The following is a 23,647-nucleotide window of genomic DNA, read 5'->3' as shown; positions in this document are numbered from 1 at the left end:
CAAACTGCTATCTGTTCACCACTAACGCTTATATCCTCAGTTTACCCCAATTGAAATGAACATCTCTTGCCTTAGTGAACCACCCTGTTTTGACAAACACTTTTACCCTGAATCTGAATGAAATACCTACATCAGATCCCTAACAGGAAGTATCTCACTCTTGCCGCGATCCTCTACCTGTACAAAAAACAAGTATGTTCTAAGAGGGAGTACTGATGCCACATCTGGGTTGGAGCTCCAAAGAATACCTTTTCCTGTCTTGACAGAATGCAGAACATCTATTTAATAGTTAACCCTTATCCTAGATTTGCCACAGAGCCTTGATAAGTAAAATTTAAAAAAAAAATGAAAAGGGGGTGGTGGTGGTGCAGATTTTCAATTTGAAGATTATTTATGATTTGTTATATTAATATTATTTTTATAAAATAAAAAGATATCACCTGATTTGAAATACTGAAATATTTTGGCATTCACACGAATATTCAAGATAAATCTTATAAAAACGAAGAATTTCCAGAATATTTTTGTCTATGACTTTGAGACAGAATGCTCAAAAAAACGCTCAAGCATTTGATCTAATTTTTTGCATGAGTACTTAATAAGTCCAGATGCAACTTTCAGTAAGTGCCGTTATTCTGAGAAAAGTGAAAAATTGACCTACCCTAATATAATATATATATATATATATATATATACAGGGGAGGCCATCTCGAAAATATGCTGTAGAACGGAGAAAAAAAGGCCAAAGACCCTAGTGTTTTGAATATAATAAACCAGCTATGAACAAAGTTTCATTTCATTCTGACAAAATGCTAAGAAATGGGGCCTAATTAGAGTTGGGGCCCGTTTTTTTGGGTCACCCTATATATATATATATATATATATATATATATAGTAATTTATAAAATATATATGGCAATTAAGCTACACTGAATATTCCGCGTTTCATCCACTCTTTTTTTTCAAATTTTGTGGTTGTCTGTCGTTTTTATATACACACCTTCTATTGAGATTTTAGTTAGTTAATCAGCTTTCTAGTATCCACAAAATTTGCGCATAAGCCTGAAGAATCCTAGAGTGGATGAAACATGGAATATTCAGTGTAGCTTAATCGCCATATCTATATTTTTATAAAGTAATAGGGTTCGTGTGTTTCTGTCTGTGTGTACAGCTCTCCATCATCAACGAAATATAAAGGAGGTAAGAGGGTAGATCTCTCCTGGTAGAGAAACATTAGAACCCATTTTAGGATGTTTCTGTTATAGGAGACATAAGAATCTATGCCTAATTTCTTTATATACTAGTCTACAAACCACCCCCATATCGAATGACTTATGCTCATTTGCATATCACATTATATTAAATCTCTTTAACTAATTACCTCGACCTTATTACATATTGGAAATATTCTAATCATTTCAACTGTACTATTTACAAAATCTATTTAACATTTAATTATTTAATATATTTTCATTTAATTTTATATTCGATTTATTTCACTTTACGTATATTATCAAAACAATTCATTGGCGAGCAAAGCTTTATGTTTTGGGATTGTATTGAAAATGTAATGGAAATTTCAATTTCGTTCCGTTTTAATCTTTTATATTTTACTTGCCAATATTATTGAAAGAATACAATTCAACTATCGTAATTTTATATAAATAAACAAAAACAAATATTTTAAAATAAAACTTTATTAAAAAAGAAATAATTTTATTTTTAAATGAAAAAAATCAATTTAGTAAAATAATTGTATTAAACACCCCCAGCCTTGTCAGCAAACCTGTAAACCTATAAAAGTTAACATTTCGAATGTAAACAGTGATTTTTCGATTTTCTTAGCGCTTGCCGCAATTAAAGACAATTAAAACGGAACTAACTTTATTTCCATTCTATTTTTTAAACAACCCCCAAAACATAACGCTCGCTTCCAGTTATAGCCAATTTTTTTTTAATTAAATAAAACAGGTCAAAATAAACAGATAAGCGCATTTTCTTTTACATTTTTCTTACAACCAACGTTGTCATTTTAACCAACTGCAGGATACCGTTACTTTTGTGGGGTTGTTTTGAAAATGGCACGGAGATTATAATTTCGTTCCAATTTAATCTTTCTGGTCGAGCCTATTTCGAAAGCCTGTCTTATCATAGCTTTGAACTACAAATAATTTATTACATTTTGATTATTACTATCTTAAGACTTAAAGCTTATATTTATTTCATTTTTCTATTTATATATTGAATTAGTTATTTCCAGTCTTATTTAAACTTAGTGCTTTCTTTAAACCGGATGAACCTTTTATAAAAATATGAGTTTAACGTAAAGAACACGAACAAGGTTTTATTCAACTGAATTTCTTCCAGTTTACTAACAAAATATATAAATTTAAAAGAGATATAAATAATAAAATAAAAAGGTTATGTAATTTAAAAGAAATACACGTACTCACAAAAGCAGAACTTTTTTTTACACATTTTTTTCTTTAAAACCATAACAATGAGACTAACAATTACCTAGATCTTAGTAATTATTTGTTTTAATAGAACTGTTTTAATTGTACTGTTTACTTAGTTAACCTAAGTTGGTATTACATTTATTTTACATTTACTTTTTTTTTTTAATTATTACTTTTAGACTGTGACGTTTACACCCGGAAGTAATGAGTCACACGTAGGTCGCTTTTATTCATTCCTTTTGGTCAAGATCAAAGTGTAGTATCTGTTCTTCAGATGCTGCACTTCATTTTCTTGTTCTCTTTCGGTGGAGGAGAAATCCTTCACGACTGAGACAATTTTTATTTTTGTACCTTTTCTCCACGTTAAAAAACGACCCTGGTGTCTAACTCTGTCCCGTGGGGAGGCATAGTAAATAGGTACAATATAATTGTTTATAATTGTACTATTCAGAAATATTATTTATAGTTCGCCCATTTCAGTTAGTATACATTTCCTTTACGCTTAATTAATTTACAATCATTAATATCGTTAAACAATTCCGTTTAAAACCGAAATTATGCCACCCAAACGAAGTAGAAACGAAAGTGAGGAAGAAAGAATGGAAAGATTGGAAGCTAATAGACTAAGAGTTGCTGCAGTTCGCTCCAATGAAAACAATTCAGATAGAGAAAGACGTCTAGAACTTAACAGGATACGTCAAAGAGAAAGGAGAGCAAGACTGTCAGATTTGGAAAGAGAAACCCAACGTGAAGCTGACAGAACTAGACATGCTGTAAGGCGGTTAAATTCATCACAAGATGAAATTCAAGAAAGGCAAAGATATGCACTGGAAAGAGAAGCAATATTACGATCGAATGAATTATATGAGGTAAGTAGACGTACACAAGGTCAGTTGAGAGTGGCTCAACGACATCAGAATGAATCGGAAACCCAACGAAGCTTTCGCCTATACCAAGGGCAACAACGAGAGGCTGCATGGAGAGAGAGTATGACTTTGCCCCAGCAATTGACAGAAAACGAGGCAGCTAGACAACGAATGACTGCTTTGAGACACCATGAAATAGAACACTGCAATAGAAAAGGATTGCTCTACAACAAAAATGACTCTCTCACTACAGCTGATATAGGAAAAATGGACAAAGTATGTCAACATTGCTCAGCTGTAAAATTTAAAGGAGAAACCCCTGGTTGTTGTTGTTCTTCTGGCAAAGTTGTGCTTGATAGCTTTCCACCACTGCCTCAGTTGCTTCAAGATTTGCTCTCCGGCAATGGTCCCATCTCTAAAGATTTTCTGCAAAATCTACGCTGTTATAACAATTGTTTTGCAATGACATCATTTGGTCACAAAATTGTGGCAGTACATGGGTGGAATCCTTCTTTTAGAATTCGAGGCCAGGTTTGCCACCAGATTGGGAGTCTTTTACCACCTGAAGATGAAACAGCAAAGTTTATTCAAGTCTACTTCTTGGATAGTCTGGAAGAGGAACTACATAATCGGGGACGTGACAGTAGACTCAATAGAGACATTCTCCAAAGTCTGACTGAATTTTTACATGAGAACAACAGCTTCATTTGTCAGCTGAAAACAACAAAGGAGAGGATTGAAGAAGAACACTTGGTAGAACATAAAGTTGTCATAAGGGAAGACCGAAGGCCGCAAGAAGAGCATCCACGGCGATTCAATGCTTCAACAACAACGTATGAGATTGGAATATTAATGGAGAATGAACCAACAGCTAAACGGGATATTGTCTTGCGTTTTAGAAATGATACATTAAAATGGATCTCCGAACTACATCCCCTCTACGATACTTTAATGTACCCGTTAATGTACCCCTATGGTTCTCCATCTTACAACATCTACATGAAGGCATCCAATGGGCGAAAAGTTACCCAACAGCAATTTTATTCGTACCATTTAATGACTCGGCCTGGAAACTATTTTCTCTGGTACCGAAGGCTATTTCAACAATGGCTGGTGGATGTGTACTGCAAGATTGAAACAGAACGTTTACAGTTCCTGAGGCGTGAGCAACAGACCCTGAGAGCTGACAATTATAGCAACTTGAGAGATTCAATTCTTAGGGAGGATGGGAATCCAGAACAGTTTGGTCAACGAGTTGTTCTTCCGGCAACTTATACAGGAGGCCCTCGATACATGTTTGAGCGTCAAAGTGATGCCATGGCATATGTTCGGCGAATGGGCCGAGCCGACCTCTTCATCACGTTCACAACAAATCCAAAGTGGACAGAAATTACAGAAAATTGTCTTCAAGGGCAAGACCCTCAGGATCGTCCAGATATTGTTGCCAGGGTTTTCAGGCAGAAGCTAAAAAAGTTACTTGAATTTATTAAAAAGGGAGGATTTGGCAGGTTGAGGGCTTTCCTGTACAGTATTGAATATCAAAAAAGAGGACTGCCGCATGCACACATCCTCACCTGGCAGGCCCCAGAGGACAAACTTCTACCAGAAAAAATGGATCTCTGCATATCTGCAGAGATCCCTGACAAAGAGGAAGATCCTGATCTTCATGCTAAAGTGATGGCACATATGGTGCATGGACCTTGTGGACCATTTAATCCAAATTGTCCATGTACGATTGACAACAAATGTTCCAAAAAATACCCAAAAGAATTTCTTCAGTGTACCGAGCAAGGCCAAGACTCTTACCCCAAGTACAGGCGAAGAAAACCAGAAGATGGAAGCCAGACTGGTACAATAAGGATGAAGAGAAATGGTCGGTATGTTAATCAAGAAATAACAAACCAGTGGATTGTTCCGTACAACAAGGTCCTCCTTCAGCAGTTCAACGCTCACATTAACGTAGAAATTTGCAGCTCGATCCAAAGCATCAAATATGTCCTCAAATACGTGAATAAAGGATGTGATCAAGCAGTGTTTGAACTACAAAGAACTGATGGAGCAGCTAACCAACAAGGCCAAGTACAAAGTCACATTGTGGATGAGATCCAGCAGTTCCAGAATGCAAGGTATGTCGGCAGTTCAGAGGCGGCCTGGAGGATATTGGAACATCCCATCCATGAACATTTCCCCCCAATTGTACAACTTTCTGTTGATCTTGAAAATGGGCAGAATGTCATGTTCTCAGCTGATACTGCCCTGGAACGAGCCCAAGGTCCACCGCCTGCCACAACTTTGACACCATTTTTTCAACTCTGCCATGAGGATGATTTTGCAAGGGGTCTCAAATACGTAGAAGTCCCTGAGTTTTACACTTGTTACAAATCGACAAAGAAATGGATGAGAAGAATGCGTGGGGTACAAGTTGAAGGTGCTGAAAATGATGATGTATGGAAGGCACCATGCATTGGGAGAATCTACACGATTAGTCCAAAAGCAGGGGAGTGTTATTTCTTACGCCTGTTGCTCAATGAGGTTGCTGGTCCAACTTCATTTCAAAATTTGCGAGCATACAATGGTCAGGTGTTTGAAACATACAGAGCAGCGTGCCTTGCTCGAGGCCTTCTAGAAAATGACCATCACTTGCATCAAGCAGTAGGAGAGGCAAGTGCCACTCAATCACCTTCAAATTTGCGAAGCCTATTTGTGATAATTTTAACAGCCTGTGAGCCAAGAAATCCTCTTGAGATCTGGATGGCTTTTCGTGATGTAATATCTGAAGACATTCTTCACAGATACAGGCAAGAAGTTAACAATCCAGAAGCAGATTTTAATGAGGACATCTACAATAAAACTCTTTGTCTAATTGAAGAAAAAGTTCTCCTTATGTGCGGTCAACCATTGGCAAGCTATGGATTACCTGCACCAACGCAAGGGAGAGATGAAAGACTCGCGAGAGAGTATCAACGTGAAGTTACTTATAATCTTGAAGAACTTTCCCTACAAGCAAAAAATATGCAAGAAAAACTGACCGATTCTCAAAGAGAAGTTTACAATTCATTCATGGCAATGTTGGAAGCACAAGGTGAAATGAACAAAAACATGATGTTTCTTGATGCTCCAGGTGGTACGGGCAAGACTTTTGTAATCAATTTGATCCTTGCAAAGATTAGATCCATGAGAAAGATTGTGCTTGCAACAGCATCCAGTGGCATTGCTGCTACTCTACTACAAGGTGGCCGCACTCTTCACAGCACTTTTAAAGTACCCTTGGATACTCATCGAATGGATCAGCCAGTTTGCAAAATTACTGGTAACTCAGCCTTGGCAAATGTAATTAGAGACACCTCTGCAATCATTGTAGACGAAGCTCCAATGACGCACAAGAGTGCTTATGAAGCAATTGACCGAACACTGCAAGACATCACAGGAAACAAGAATCCCATGGGTGGCATTCCAACCTTATTTTGCGGTGATTTCCGTCAAATCCTCCCAGTGGTTAAAAATCGCACAAGGGCTAACATTGTCAATGCAAGTTTGAAACAATCCTATCTCTGGAGGCACGTTATAGTGAAGAGACTGACTACTAATATGAGAGCCTATATCTCTGATAACACAGCTACAGCAGACTTCTCAAAATTGCTTCTCCAAATCGGTAATGGTCAGTTTCCTATCACTTCTTCACCTGACACAATTAAGATTCCAACTGCGCTTGGTAAATGTGTCGGTAATCAGAAGCAACTGAAAGACAAAGTGTACCCAGACCTGCAAAACAATGGAAAATCACCGGATTGGCTTGCTGAGAGGGCTATTATTTCGCCATTAAGCAGCAATGTGAATCATTTGAACAATTCAATAATGAATGAATTTCCAGGAGACACAAAGCAATACAAGTCAGTTGATTCGGCTACTAATGAATATGAAGCTGTTCACTACCCTGTGGAGTTTTTAAACTCTTTGGAGATATCTGGAATGCCTCCACACATTTTAAATCTCAAAATTGGATCGCCAATCATGATTCTTCGATCCTTGGAACCGCCAAAAACAACAAACGGAACCAGATGTGTTATCACCAGATTGCACACCAATGTACTTGAGGCCACCATTTCCTGTGGTCCCTACAAAGGCGAAACTGTTCTACTGCCAAGGATCCCCTTAGTTCCATCGGACTCAGAACTTCCATTTAAATTCCGGAGACTCCAATTTCCTGTGAAGGTGTGTTTTGCAATGAGCATAAACAAAAGTCAAGGTCAGACATTTAACACCATTGGCGTAGACTTGACATCAGACTGCTTCAGTCACGGTATGTTCTACGTCTCCATCAGCCGGACAGGAAGTTCAGAAAAACTCTACATTCTGGCTCCAAATCAAAGCAGCAGAAATGTAGTTTACCCTGAGGCTCTTCAGTGAAAAGTTCGAGAAATGGATATGAGGAAAAACTGACATGATCTGATTGTGGTAAGTTTTTAGTATTGAATGTGCAAGATAAAATTTAAGCAAGAGTTGAAAATTACTTCAATGAAAAATTTACTATGTAACATCAAGTAACCTTCCTTTTTGATGAAAATGTTTTGTGAAGTTCCTGATTGAATTTCAGTCACTACAAGAGGTAGTTAAAATGTTAATCACCTTATGCAATCGTTGCTCTTACAACATCAACTTACTGGAAAGGTGCCCACAGATTTTGGTACCCGAGTGCGCAACAAAGCTCCGTGCGAAGCACGGGTATCTTTGCTAGTATATTTTATAAATTACTAACTAGCTCTACCTACGAATTGAGCACTTTTGAAGTAAATACTTAGTTTTGTATATTAATTTTATGTGAGTAAATTAAGTAGTTATATATATATATATATATATATATATATATATATATACACACACACACACACACATATATATGCTACACTAATATTAGTCATTGTTAACACTGATTCATGTTATACAATAATATTTTTATAATGTAATTTCCAAATTTACAGAAAGTTACCAACCAAAAACATAAAACATACAAAGAAAATCAATGATTGAAATGTTGTGAAAATTAGAGTAACTAAGACGAAACACATAACAACAAAAGAAAAAAAAATTTTTTTTTCTTTTGTTGTTATGTGTTGTTATGGTTATTATGCTTGTTTTGAGTTAAAACATTTGGCAGAGAAATGAAGATATTTAAATATTGCCATACCTGTCGATTTGACTGCGGCATATTTTCTTTCTCTGCATCCATACTATTAGCACTGTTACTACTGCTGCCAGGACTTGTACAGGAACTGGATCCAGCTTCGAGATCTAATCCATTGACTAGTACGACACGAGGATCATCTGCATCAAAAACAAAACAATTTGTCTAATCTCTTATGTTCACTTATGTAATAATATGCCGAAAGGAAAGGCATGAAACCACCCTTTTATCAGCATAATAGTTAAATTTCATCTAGAATTTTTTTTTTTTTTCATATAAATTGTCTACAGAGACAACTGGACCAACATAATTACATAGTATTATTATTCTTTTTTCATCTGTGCCTTTTTTTTGTTTTGTCAGTCATAGTTAACTTATTAATACTTAGCAGAACCTGCGCATCAACATCGCCCAAGAATATTGAATAACCCAAGAAATTTCTGCTCCCACTATGCACACCATATAAAAACTGTAAATAAAAGAACTAAGAAAAGCAACCTTCTAGCAATGTACATTAGTGATGAGCATTTTTGTGCTTTTAATTGGAAGAGTGATAATTCTGCATATACACAAACACTGAAAGGATTGTATGTATTTATGAATAAAATTTCACAAGTTATTATTTTCAAAAAGATCAAGGTTTCATTAGACTAGTAAGAGAATATTTTTTGCAAAAATAAGTTCTAGACATAAATTAAACTGAAATGAAAATTAAATAGTAATTCAATTCATAAAGATAAATATTTCATTATTTGTATTGTTATAACTAGAAATGAACATCTTCATATTAATTTATGTACATATAGGCGATGAGTATACTTTGTGTGTAGATAATAATAATGTCGATATACAAACATTCGAATGAAAGTGCTAGTGTATACTTTTATTTATTTATTTTTTTATTACATTTTCACCCCAAACAAGGCACATTGCCACTTTGATGTAGGAAGCTACTATCAGGGGCAACAACTACTGGGGTACTATGTAGGGATTTGGGCAGCAAGATGTCGGTTCACGTTGCACTTGAACTTCTGCACGTCAGTACAGTTGAGGAAGCAGGGACCGGGAATGGAATTCCAAAATCTAGTGGTTCTAGGGAAGAAACTACTGGAGTAGAAAGATCTTTTACATCTAGGGATCTCTACAGTGTGGGGGTGTGATTTAGCAGCCTGTCGGGTTTGTTGAGGGTGTTCACATCGTGGGGGCACAAGTGCTTGCAGTTCGTCAGAGCATTCACCATTAAAATACTTATAGAACAGGCAGAGGGATGCAAAGTTTCGGCGATGGGAGAGAGGCTGAAGCTTAGATGCCAGTTTAGGGCCTATGAGATTTGCGACTCTCTTTTGAACCTTGTCTAGAAGCGAGAGACTAGTAGCACACACACCAGCCCAAATATGACAGCAATACTCCATACATGGGCAAATGGTGGCCTTATAGAGGTACAGGATACTTTCAGGTGTTAGTAGTTTTCTAGCACAGTAGAGAGAGCCCACCTTCCTTGCAGCGGCCCTGGCAATGCCTTCAATGTAATTGTTCCAACTCATGTTTCCTGTGAACGTTAGGCCAAGGAGTTTGAAAGATCTACTTTCAGATAAAGAGTCATTGGCCATTGTTATAGGTGGTAAAGAAGGTTTCTTGTAATTATTGAATGAAACTAGTTTAGTCTTGGCGGCATTGAGCATGACCATCCATTTTTGTCCCCATTCCACTACAGATTGGAGGTCATCCTCTAGTGTTTCTGCCATTTCTTTAGATATAAGATTAAATGTATTTGAAAATAAAGTCATTTTTTTAATCATTACTTTTAAGATCAGTGTTTAAATCAAAATATTGTCTGCACAAAGATAGTCATCCCAACTATGATAAGAGATCTGTTCAATTTGCTACTTTTTTGTGTGGAACAGCAACTAAGATCAACCCAGACTATGTCCATATACTTGTTTTTAATGCAGAGCAGTGAACACAAATACAATGAATTTAAGCTTATCTTCTTTTCTCCACAACTGAACTGTTTTGGAGATAATGTAAGATATTTAAAAGATATTTTAATCACAGTTTCCGTATAAATTGATATATTTTTTTATTTGGTGGGGTGAAGTAACCACCACCCATGCCAAATTCAAATATCTTTGATTTGTATGAAATTTACGCTTTTAACATTAGACACTGATTAAAAAATAAATCCCAAAATTGCAATCAATATATAATATCTATATAGTATAATCAGATCTATAATAATAAAATTTTCTATTACAATATATCATCAGTCTGCAACAATTCATGTTTAAGCATAGCTTTTTTAAAGCATATTATAATTTTAAAGAAGTTCATTCAGTTAAAATTAACTAAATGATACTATAATACAATTAAACTTAATAAAGAATAAACATTGTCAAAATAAAATGATCCTCTTAGAGTTAATATTTCTCTGAAAACTTATTCACCAGTGTTAGCGTTTTTTTCTAAAACTTTTTAGGGACAGTTTCCTGTTAGTTTACTGAAATTTCTGAAAGAATGTTTGTAAATGAAATTATTTTGATTAACATTAAAATCAAGAGAATTACTCACATTTTATGTTAAACTTATATATTAAAAAAATATAAACTACTTTGCTAAACATTGAAATTTTTTTTTCATTTTCATAATCTGAAAAATGTTCAATAATATTAATTAGAAAAAAATGTTCTTCTAAATTGAATAACAAGAATTTTAGGCTGTCATATAAATCAAAAAAAAAAAAGAAAAATCTGTAGAATTTACATACCCGTGACAAAACAAAATATATTCAAAAAATCATAAATTGATCAAGTAATTTTTAAATAATAAAATAATTTTTAGTGATAAATGGGAATTTGTAGGCATTACAATATGAATGTTACAAGTTTGAATCCTTTTTAAGTTATTTCCTCTTGTCTTTTTAAGATTTTTTTTTTCAAAATGATTAGCAAGACATTTGTTTCTTGGTTATTCATAAAATTTGATTTTCTTACTTGAAAATAAAACTACTTGATAGATGTACATGATTTTTTTAAAAATATTTTTGTTTTTGCCACAAGTATGTAGTTTTGTTTTTTAATACATGGGAAATTCTGGACAAGAACCAAAATACTTTTCTTGTAATATCTTCCAAAAACTCTGCATGAGGTTGCAGTCAAAGAATTTGTGGCCCACTAACAGGAAAAAAAGGCAATGAAAAATCTAGAGACAATAAAGCTTCATAGACACTATCAGACTGAAAACAAAAGTCTCAATTGTTTTTAAGGCTAAATAATGAAAATATAATTAAATGATTAAGTAAGTCATTTTTTGATCTTTGATTTCTTTCCATATGGCAATAAGCTTTTGAATGCCACCTTCATAAAATTCCTTACGTTTTGAACCGAAAATGGAAACTCATTTTTACATTCTTCTCTAGAAGTAAGTCTTATCATGATAAAAGTTTTTTCTAAATTCTAAAGACGGTCTAGTAAAATTTGCACCACCCACCATATTTTCTGAATCTAAAACCAATACATTACCATATCTTCAGAAGTTTTCAAAATCATCAATTCAATTAAAACTTACTTTCAAAAAAAGAAATGAAACATTAAATAAGTCAATCTAAAAACACAAATTTTATAATTTGATGCTTAATCGATAATCATTAAAATATTTTTTTCATTTCTTTATAAAACAAAATTAAATATTTTAAAGGGAGGAGGAGACGTCTTATATGTTTGCTAAAAAGATATGAACTCACTTTGTATTTCATGGTCCATTGCTCCTGAACTGTCAACCACACTAATTGATTCTAATGATGGTTGCTGCTGCTGCTGCTGTTGTTGTTGTTGTTGTTCCTGCGTAAGCGTAGAATCCATCCTAAAAGTTTGGGAGGACCCAATGGTGTGGAGAATGGGCTCAGTAGCACTAACTGCAACATCATTGGCCATAACACTATCGACAGTCGATGAGGAAAGCTGTGCAGCACGGTTCATGGATGGACCAGGTGTAACATGCAAAAGCACATCTTGTGTGGTGGTGCTGATCCCATTACTAGAAGAGGAACTGCAACTGGCCATTGTTGAATGCAAACCATTGGCATCCGTTGTGCCTCCAATGTCACCATCAGAGCTGAATGTCACACCAGAACTGACTAAAAGATAAAACAAAAAGTATCATCTATACATAAGAGGAATTTATTTGTATATTAATCCATCTAAAACAAGAACATGTTTTTTTTATTTTTGGCCATCGAAGATAACGGATGAAATACATCTCTCCCAATATAAACACCATATCAAACTTTTAGCCCCTAAAATTTTATAAAAATTAACAAATATACATTAACTTACAATGATGCACACTGTATCAGTATTTTGGTAATCTTCCAAGAACTACAGATCTGAATATTCTCACGCCAAGTCCGCAGATGTATCTATAACAACACTGGATTTATGGATTTCACCAATTTTCAACCAACTTCATTGATCAGATTTTGTTATTTTTTTACTTACACCTTCATGCATGGATATCCTTTTTTGCATTCTTATACTTTTTTTTTTAACATTTTGAACTTAACAGTTTTCAATATTTTGGGATAACCATTAAATTTGTAATAAATGTTTTTGTTCTAAAGAAAAAAGCTAAATTTTTGAACCTATGGAATGAGGAAATAATTCATTCTATTTTGGTTTTGAACAATAAATTTGTAATTGTTAATTTGCAAAATTTAATTACCCTTATATTATTTCAAATAAACTATATAGTAATTTGATAGTATATTGATATCTGCGGTTCCACAGAAATACTGGAAATTTAAGCATGTTGGGCTCAAGTATATCAAGCATGACAGCTCTCCAGCCGATAGTTTGAAAATGGTTACTTAACAAATTTTGTAACTCTCTACTCCACTTACTGCTTCTGTTGTTCTGCAGATTGTGTAACTTATCTGGACAGTAATCTTTGTTTGAGGTGAACCAAAGCATCCCAGCTCAACTGGGTGTTTAACCTTATTGGGGAATTTCTTGGCTTTTCTAAGAAGGTTATCTTCAGGCTCACCAGGAAGTTGTACGAGAAATGGTGAAGATCCTCATTCAGTGTTTTTATCATAGTCATCATTCATCTCTTTTTATCATATCATATCATCATTCAGTGTTTTTATCATATCATAGTCATCATTCAGTGTTTTTATCATATCATAGTCATCATTCATCTCTTTTGCAAAGATCCGTATTGTATGAATCTTGCCACACCTTTTTTTAGCAACAAATTTTATTGTGCAGACTGAGAGCTTTTGTTACGGTTCTTGCTGCAAGCCACTGTGTTCATATCTATCAAAATTATTCAGTTCACATCTTCCAAGCTAAGATTTTCAAACTCTTGAATTTAATGTGAATCATGATGCATGTCACTCTCTTCTAATATTCTGGTGCTTTCCAGTTGTCCATGGCCTCCAGATCTCAAACCAATAGAACACAGAAACACCTATCCACTGCACTTTACAGTTAATAAATACTTTAAATAGTTCTGAAATTAAAGGCTTAAAAACTTATAAAATTTATCCCAAATACTCCATACATGTATATATCTGTATCTATACAAGTTAGAAAACCATTTCTTACAAGGTATGAAAATGCTTAAATAAAATGGGGTTTTTTTTATAAACTTTTTAAAAATATTTAAGATTTAATTTGAAATTTATCAATTTTCAAAGTGCACTTTTATAAACTTTACGAAGTAAGGTATAAAAATTGAATCTAAATAAATCTAAAAATTACCTTGGATTTACTTTATGTTTGTTGCCCATAAAAAAATAAATGTATCTATAATTTACTAATTAATGATAGATATATAATTTACAACTAATTTTTTTAGAGAACTTTTATATGTACATTTTGATTTTGTGGGAGTCGGTATGCATGCTTGACATTCATAAGTAATATGGTCTACTTTATAACTTAAAAATTATAGAAATGAAAAAGAAAAACATGATAATAAAATGTTAATGACTTGGAGCAGATGTGCATGGGTGACTTCATTAATTCCTAGGAAATATCGGATATGCCTCAAGGGGGTTAATAACTATAATTTATAAAAATTTATTTAAATTACTATCACTTAACTTCTACTCAATAATAAAAACCATCAGTTAAAAATTAGTTTTTTTATATAAAAAGGAATGTCCAAAGTGTGTGTGTGTGTGTGTGTGTGTGTGTGTGTGTGTGTGTGTGTGTGTGTGTGTGTGTGTGTGTGTGTGTGTGTGTAATAAAAGTTTAAAACATACATATGTTTGGTCTTAAGAAAAACAGAACATGGCTGTTAGCAAAAAGAAGACCTCAAGATTGGAGAGAAGGAACAGGCAGTAATTTTTTTTTGATGAATCAAAAATCTTCTACCTTTCTCCATCCTCCCCATCATAAATTGTTTGAAGACAAAAAATCAGGTGTAAATGAAAACTGTATATTCTTTTTTACTTTTACTGAATAAAAAATAGAATTCTGCCTTTTCTAAATTACATATAAGTGAAATTCTACTAAAAAGCTCAGTCTGGCATCAGACCAGATACTACACTTTGCTCCCAATCAAAAGGCTCAAAATTTCTTCCATCTTTTATGGCAAGTCACAACTAATCAATGCACATAGCTTCCTTTTATTAAAACAAAATGCTGGTACCGTTACAGAAGTTTTGTTATTTTATATTACAGAAGCCACGAGTCACTAACTTCCATTGGGAAATCATTCACTATAAATAATAAAAGCAATAAGATTTGTAATAAAAATGTTTTAGCACAATAATTCAAACAATATTAATGTTACAGATAAAGCATTTTTGTCTTCTTTTTTTTTTTGCAAAATATACAAAGAATTTTATTACTTTATTTTACATTGTCACCTATTTATTTTGCATTTTATTTGTTTTACAAGTTTTATCACACCTGTGGGTTTTATCTAAAAATGAATTGCCATAGACAACAGCTGTGTTAGTTACAACATCATAATGATACATAGCAAAATTTATATTGATTATTATGCAATTGTTTTACTCTTTATTGATGACTAATTTGAGAGAAAAAAAGGTTATTAAATGTAAAATGTATGTTTTTTATTTGATAAAGTGTTTGTTTTGCTTTTAATGCTTTCAAAATCATTTAAATAATAAATAAATCATTTTGGTAACATGTTATGCTCAAAGTTATCTCTAAATATTTATTCCCATTCTCTGCAATTTGTTCCATATTGGTATTTTATCAGCTTTGATAATATTTGCAGATTTTTTTTTTAATCACATTTGTCAGATTATTAGATTTTCCCATATAAGTGCACATATTTTTGGGGGAAAAATTATTATCCACTATCTACATTACTTTTGTCAAAAATAATTCTTCCATACTGCTTGTGCTTGCTTTTTTTTTTTTTTAATCTTTTACAATGTTAGTTCCAGAATTATCTGAATTATTTCCCTTGAACACAACAAACCAGAGTGATCTCCTTTGAGTAATTCTAGCTAACGTTACAGAAATACGCTCTCCTATCCAGGAGTTAAGAAAATGTGTTCCACAGGGTTTTACTAAAAATGTACTAATAAAAGCATGCCCAATCAATGTACAACTGACTGCTCATGCTGCTTGTCATACAGAAATAACATGTAAAGTTGCTTGAATCAACAGGAGCCAATCTGACAAATTAGTCATTCATAAAGAGCTTTACTAAAAATGTAAGACTAAATTATGCTCCTGCTGCTGATTTACTATTAAAGGAACTTTGACATGGACGAACTACTGGGTTTGTCAGCGCAAAATATCATAAAAATCTCTTGTGGTATTATTAAAATAAACAAAATGAATTAACTTACAAAAGAGGTTATTTTGGACAAATATCTTTTAGATTGATATAAAAAGTATTTACAAAAAATAATTGTTTTTTAAAATATTCTCCCTTAAGGCAGAAAGTAAATAGATACATAAATATTTACATAATGAAATCCTTAAAGACTGAGACAATTATTTTTTCCAATTCTGTGTGCCACTTTTTCTTTTGTTAAAAATTGTTATGCGCAAGATAATGTCTAAGGGTAGACACACAACATATATTGACAAAAAACTAAAAGAAGGAGTTTAAGAGAAAAAAGAATATTAATTGAACAGAAACAATGAAACCAATTATTTAAAAAAAAAAAAAAGGTGTAAGGGAGTTAAGCCAAGGTTTTGCTAAACTGTTTTTTTTTTCTGCAGCGTCTTAACAGAGTTTGATAAAATATAAAATAAGAAAATCAATATTTACCAAGAGTCCGGTTCTTGAGAGGGTGTTTGTGATAGGCTTAGGACTTTATCCCAGGAAATTTGTCAGAGTCATAAATAGTTGAAAGGTGCATCAACTTAGTATTCCTTCTCAGAGCTGATTTAATAACTGAAGTTATCACGCTTGAAAGCTTCTGGAACTTCCAAAATGAAACACTTCGAATTTGGAACCTTCTAGAGCTCTTGAAAAAAAAGGATTTCTTCTACTTTTTCCAAAGATTTTCTAGGATTACGGTGTTCTTATGTTACAAAATTCAAATTTTAAGGAAAAAGGTCACTTATAAAGTTTAATTTGCTAAAAAAAAAAAAAAATAAATAAAAAAAAAAAAAAAAATTAAAAAAAAAAAAAAAAGAAAACAAAAACAAAATTTTTGTCTGAAAGTTGTAACTGTGACTAAATTCGTTTGTTTTTTTTATTTCAATAATACAACAAGAAATAAACTTATTATTTTATTTTTACAAAGATTAAAAAGAAGTGGCACACTGGATTGGAAAAAAAATTCCATCTTTAAGGATTTGCCAAAAATAACCTCTTGAACTTCTGAGTAAATTTGTTTTATTGTTAATTTTAATAATACTGCAAGATTTTGTACCGATATTTTACACTGAAGGAATCAGTCGATCACCTGTTGCTTTAATCATCAGCAGCAATTAGTTGTACAATGATTGTGCCTAATTTTTAGTCATAAAGGTTTTAGTAAAACCAGTGTTCCACACATACATATGCAAAAGACTATTTCTTTTTTGGCTGGGCTTTCAAAGCTGTGAAACACGTTCTGACAAGCTGTCCATTTTTGCATGACATTCACAAACCTAGTCTGTGTCTGTCAGGTGTTTTTACTGATAGCAGTCCTACAAACGCTGAGAAGAACCCAAATCAAATTATTTAATATTTACATAAGACAAAATAAATCTGACTGTTTGAGAAAAAAACATCAAAAAGGGAAGATCTGAACCTCAAGAATGCATCTCAACATTTCGCTGAGCTGTTATGAGAGTTTTGTCAAGAGTGAAGTTAAAAACAGAACAAAAAAAACGACCCTGAAAACACACGAGTCATTATATTTTGACAATAATGTATTCTTTGTTTAGAACTAATATTTGTTGTTTCCCCTTTGTAGATAATATTATTAAGTAGCTTATGTTTTGTGTCCTCTTTATGTTTATCTTTGATGTCCATGTGAGAATAAATGTGTATGTAAATCTGTCTGTCCTTTCTGCTTTCATCTGATCTTCATGTGTGTTACCAGAAGACAACAGATATTCCTAAACTGTGTTAATAAAAACATAAGTAGGAGATAAAATATTTGTTAACAATAGCATGTCAACACTTTGTTTTTGCCAATATGCCTTTATAACTTCAAAATCTTAATATCTTTTAAGTATTCATGATGCAAATTTATGAGCATAGATGGGAACCTTAATGACAACAAAATGATAACTACAGGAGTGTATAGTTATCATTTTGTTGTCATTAAGATCACAAAATGTCATAGCCGGAACAGTTTCTTGATGTTTCGGAATTTTTTAGATGAGGATAATTTGTATTATTTGAACTATTATGCTATTATCAGATTGGCAACTCTCTTTTTAACCCTGTCCAGGAGTGAGAGACAAGCAGCAGATGCACTAGCCCAAATGTGACAGCAATACTCCATACATGGGCGAATGGTGGCCTTATGGTGGTACAGAATACTTTCAGGCGTAAGTAATTTTCTGGCATGGTAGAGAGAGCCCACCTTCTTTGCAGAAGCCTTGGCAATGCTCTCAATGTATACATTCCAGTTCATGTTCCATGTAAACGTTAGGCCGAGGAGTTTAAAGGAAGTACTTTCAGGCAGTGTGTTCTTGGCCATTGCTATTGGTGGTAGAGAAGGTTTCTTGTAGTTATTGAAGGAAACAAGCTTAGTCTTGGCAGCATTGAATGTGACCATCCATTTTTGTCCCCATTCCACTGCAGATTGGAGGTCATCCTCTAGTGTTTCTGCCATTTCCTTAGGTATGTGTTCATTTGTTTTCCCCCTCATGCCTGTTATAGAGTGTGGTGTCATCAGCAAATATACCCATCTCCGAAACAATTTTATCAGGGAGGTCATTTATGAATATCAGGAATAATAAAGGTCCAAGGATAGACCCCTGGGGTACTCCCGCATTTATATCATATTGTTTGGATGTACGACTGTCGAGGACAACTTTATTATTACTACAGATTATAGATATTTTTTAATGGTGACTTTATCTTTTATTTAAAATTAATAGTTCCTATAGTGTATTAAATTTTATAGTAGGTTGACAGAAAGATTTGCAGATTTTGATAAGATACACTTGAAGAAAGTTGGACATCAGTCGAAGTGTGAGAATAATATTCAAGATGAGAGCAGTATTCTAAATACTCCAAACTTTCTTTGTTGTTTTATTTTTAATGTCAATAAATAATTGTTGCAATATTTTTGATTCATAATGGGGTATGATCCCACACAGTCGGGCGATTCTATTTATAAACGATGCTGCTAGGAACTGACAAATCAAATTAATTCACGTTCTGCTACCAACCAATCAGAAACCAGAATTGCTCCATAAATATTAAACCTTTTCTGGAGCAATTTCACATGTTCTTTTCCCGGGTTTCGACACGGTAAGAATCTTTTGCTCTGTGGAACTGTCTACTGCAAACCAGTCACCTCTCAAGACTTGTTTAGAACAACGAATCATTTGAAACTAAACATGGCTTACACTTCTAGATTAATCCAATTCATCATGCATGTTTTCTAAATTTCATTTTGCATCTTCAGTCTGAGCTCAAATAAGAATAGCCCTGTGCCATTTTTTACTATTGCATCAACGTAAGAAAATTAAATTTGTAAGTAGTGGGATCAGTGGAAATTGTGTGGTTAATTAAAAATAAGTTTTAATTCGATTAATTATTTTGAATTAAATATGACAATAATTTCTAGCAATCGCTTCACTCCTTTTGTATTCATTCATATCGCTGTGCATGTTTAACTCCACTTTATACCTCTTCTCTCTGCTTTGTATGCAGGCAGCTGGTTACTGCTGCTGGATACTGAGCATAACAATCTTGTTGATATAAGTACAAAGATAAGTATTAATAAGATTAATTCATCAAAACTATGCAGAGAGCATGAGATCAGCTTCAAGAAATCTGGACCAACACCAAAGGACACCACCTGAAAACTCACCAGTTTATGTGCAAGGCTGGTCAAAAAACTTTAAAGAATATGTAATCCATCTGACATTCAGGAGCAACTCAACTCTCCAAAAGCATCTTGTGCGAGTAAAGCTTCCTACGGAAAAAAAATCATGACTAAAAACTATGTATATGTAAATGTGGAAAAATATGCAAAGGTGAGACATGTCATCCACTAAAAATAAGATTAGAACATCAGAAACCTTAATACTGGGAGATATTGAAAAATCGGACATGGCTGATCACATATAGAGGGAAAAAGGAAACCATCTGCCCTTATGAAAAAAAGCAAAAATTATCGACAGAAAAGAATGGTAGAGAATAAGATGATACAAAGAAGCAGTGCATATGCTGGATAAAGCTCCATTACTAAGCAGAACTAGTATAAAATTTAATACAATATGGGAACCAACCATTACATAAAAAAGTTACAATTTAGAAAAAAAAATATATATATATATATAATCTGTAGTAATAAGTAGGATATTATACTGATAACTAATCTAAAAAGCAATAGATTTAAGGCTTCCAAAATTCATACTAGAATTGTCTGTGGATAACGTACTTGATAAAATTTAGTTGTAAGTGACACTCTTCTAAAGGTTGAAGGTTCAATCCTTCCTGTAGATGATACTGAAAAGAAAATTGTGAATTACTTAGGACTTCTACTCCGTTGTGGCTGACAGAACATGCTACCTCTGCGAATAAAGATCTTCGTTCAAAATTACATGCAGATTTCCAAGTTCAACAAAATACAATGAACAAAGGTCGGAGGTTACATTGACCAAAAATGTTGAAAATCACATTAAAGATGAGAACATTAGTGCGAATGATCGAAATAATACAAAAGACTAATTCACTATAGGTGTTATAAATGTCCCAGTGGGCAACACCAGGCATTGTCTCATGTCTGCTTTCCATGCAGTCAGATCCAACATTATTATTAAGAAAAAGAAAAAGGAAAACAAACCTTGCACAATATTAAAATCTTGACTGTCCTCCTGTGTTGTATCGGGTTCTCCGCTTGCACTCATTACCTCAATCCGTTGCTGCTGCTGATGATGAGGATGGGACTGTCAAAAGAAACAACATTAGGAATAAAAGTAACAAATCTAGTTTTATTTCTGGTAAAAGCTGTGTTCATTAGATAGTCATGTTCTGAAGATATTGAAAATTGTTCTTTATTTTCACATTCAAGATAAGTTTTTTAGTGTCGGAACTTTGCTTGATTTATTTTGTAAAACTAGAATAATATAATCAATTGAACGTAATTGAGTTTGGTATAATTTTACAAATTTATTTTTTTTTTTTTAATGTTGCAGTTAAAAAAAAAATTATAATCTTTGCTTTCCCACAAAGTTATGTTTAAGATATGACACTAAACGTAAACAATAGTCAAAGTAGACTCTATTTAATTAAAATGAATAAAGCAAATGAATTCCTTCGTTTAAATATTAAACAGGTATTAATTTTTTTCTCCAAAAAATACATAGATTTATTATCTGAAAAGTTGCTGTTTAATTGGTAGTATACCAAAAGAATTTTTTTTTTTAATCATTAATACAAAATTATATTCTCCAAAAAATGTATTAGTGAAGCTAAATTAAAAACTAAATATGTACACACAGCAGTGATGATGGCTGCTTCATGGTGAGGATCTTGGTCATGATGATGACTCAGTGTCGATTGGCTGACTGTACAATCAACAGGGGACATAACTCGTTGGACTGTCAACAACTGATCCTCCAACATGACATGATGAACTTGAATTCCTTGCTGTAGAAAAATAAATCCAAAAATTCAATCAATATAAAAATGTTACAAATTCATAGAAAAAAATTGCAACAAGAAAAATATTACAAAATGTCAATCAATCATAAAAACAAGTCACCTTAACCAAAACAGGAGGAGGAAACTGAATGGATTATGCAAAATTCAAAAGTTATTTTACAATAATTTTTACAATAATCTCTTAGGATACTTTCTCTACATGTTTTAGGAGTATGTTGTCGTAACCTTCATAATATACACCCCGTGCCAGAATTATATGCAAATCGATATTTTTTGTTCTAACTCCAATAGTTTTCAATGAAAATTCGTGAAACTTCGCATGTTATACGGCAACACTAACGCATATGCAGATATAAAATTTTTAGCTGATCTGCGCAATAGCGAGCAAACGGCAGCTATTTTGGTGACTTCCAGTTTTTCAGCGTATTAACTTTATATGCAAGATGGGACGTAAAGGTGCTTGAAGTCAAGCTGAGAAGTCTAAAATTGTTCAAAAGCTCTATAATAAGATTTCCACCTTAGAAATTGCCAACGAATTACACCGTGATCATCGTACAATCAAAAAATATTGTACTAACCCTCAACTTTTCAATGGACGTTCTGATAAAGGGAAAATTCATAAATCATATCTGTCATGTTGAACAATGAGCAAGATCAAGAGAGAAGTTCGCCGTAACCCACTTTAAACTAGCAAACAAGTTTTTGAAAAAGCTGGTGTTCCTGATGTGCCCAAATCAACTCGTTGCCGAATCCTGAGGACGATTGTAAAATTTGGAAAGCCAGAGGTCTGCCCTTAATTGAAGGATATCCACAAATAAAAGAGGATGAAGTGGGCAAGAGATCACATGAAGGTGAATTTTCAAACTGTATTGTTCATCGATGAGTATCGAGCGATCCTTGATGGACCTGATGGGTGGAGGGGAGGATGGTACCATAATGAAGGTCTACGTCCCCAAAGGATCAGGCGTCAACAAGGAGGTGGTGGTGTGATGTTCTGGCCTCCAATCATTGGCAATGGGCTGGTAGGACCATTCAGAGTCGCAGATGGAGTGAAAATTGTCACCAAACTCTACATTGACTTCATTAAGGAACACTTGGAACCCTGGCAGAAGAAGAAGAATTTGGTATTTCGGAAAAAGATGGTATTCATGCATGATAATGCACCGTCTCATTCTGCAAGGATAGCCACCGAATATTTGGAGAGAGTTTTTGCCAGACATGGAAAAATAATGCGATGGCAAGCCTGTTCTCCAGATTTAAATCCCATCAAATCTGTGGAGCATCTTGAAACAAAATATTTACTCTGGAGGAAGAAAGTACAACTCCAAGGATGACCTCTGGAATGATATTCTGACATTGAAAGTTTGACATCTTCAATGGACCAAAGGCTTTTTGATCTTGACAATAAAAATGTCAATTATATAAGATATTGATTGTACTATGAAACCATATTGAAGTTGTTTGTTCTTTATTATTGTTGTTGTTCTCAATTTACAAATTCTTAGAATAATCAATGTTTTGATGACCTTTTAGCACTTCACCATATTTTAGCATTGGTTTGCATATAAAGTTGGCATGCTAAAAAAAAATGCAAATCACCAAAATGGCTGCAAATTGTTTATTACTGTGCAGATTAGCTTAAAATTTTAGATATGGACTTGTGTTAGTGTTGCCATATAACATGCTAAATTTCACAAATTTTCATTGAAAACTATTGGAGTTAGAACAAAAATGTTGATTTGCATATAATTATGGCACGGGGTGTATATCATTAAAGCTTTTGAGTTGAAAAAAAAAATCCATGTCAATTTTACATTGCAGTGCAAATACCACTGATGTTGCCATGAAAAGAAAAAAATGCGCAT

At 33.4% G+C, this 23,647-nt stretch overlaps 1 protein-coding gene across 1 annotated transcript in view; it reads right to left on the bottom strand.

Moving 5' to 3' along the window:
* LOC145248959 (PR domain zinc finger protein 10-like) overlaps window positions 1-23,647 on the bottom strand; it is a 102,940-nt gene that overhangs the window by 42,781 nt on the left and 36,512 nt on the right. The window contains exons 3-6 of the mRNA XM_080110760.1: window positions 21,618-21,767; window positions 20,962-21,064; window positions 12,247-12,639; window positions 8,511-8,647 (exon numbers count right to left, since the gene is read on the bottom strand). Of these exons, the coding sequence (XP_079966886.1) occupies window positions 8,511-8,647; window positions 12,247-12,639; window positions 20,962-21,064; window positions 21,618-21,767 (783 nt within the window). The remainder of the gene's footprint in view (window positions 1-8,510; window positions 8,648-12,246; window positions 12,640-20,961; window positions 21,065-21,617; window positions 21,768-23,647) is intronic.

Source organism: Euprymna scolopes, chromosome 27 (assembly GCF_053919585.1).
Source record: "Euprymna scolopes isolate OS-2025 chromosome 27, ASM5391958v1, whole genome shotgun sequence".
NCBI classification, from domain to species: Eukaryota; Metazoa; Mollusca; class Cephalopoda; order Sepiida; family Sepiolidae; genus Euprymna; species Euprymna scolopes.
The sequence above is the reverse complement of the archived record's forward strand: the minus strand, read 5'-3'. Positions and strand labels throughout refer to the sequence as shown.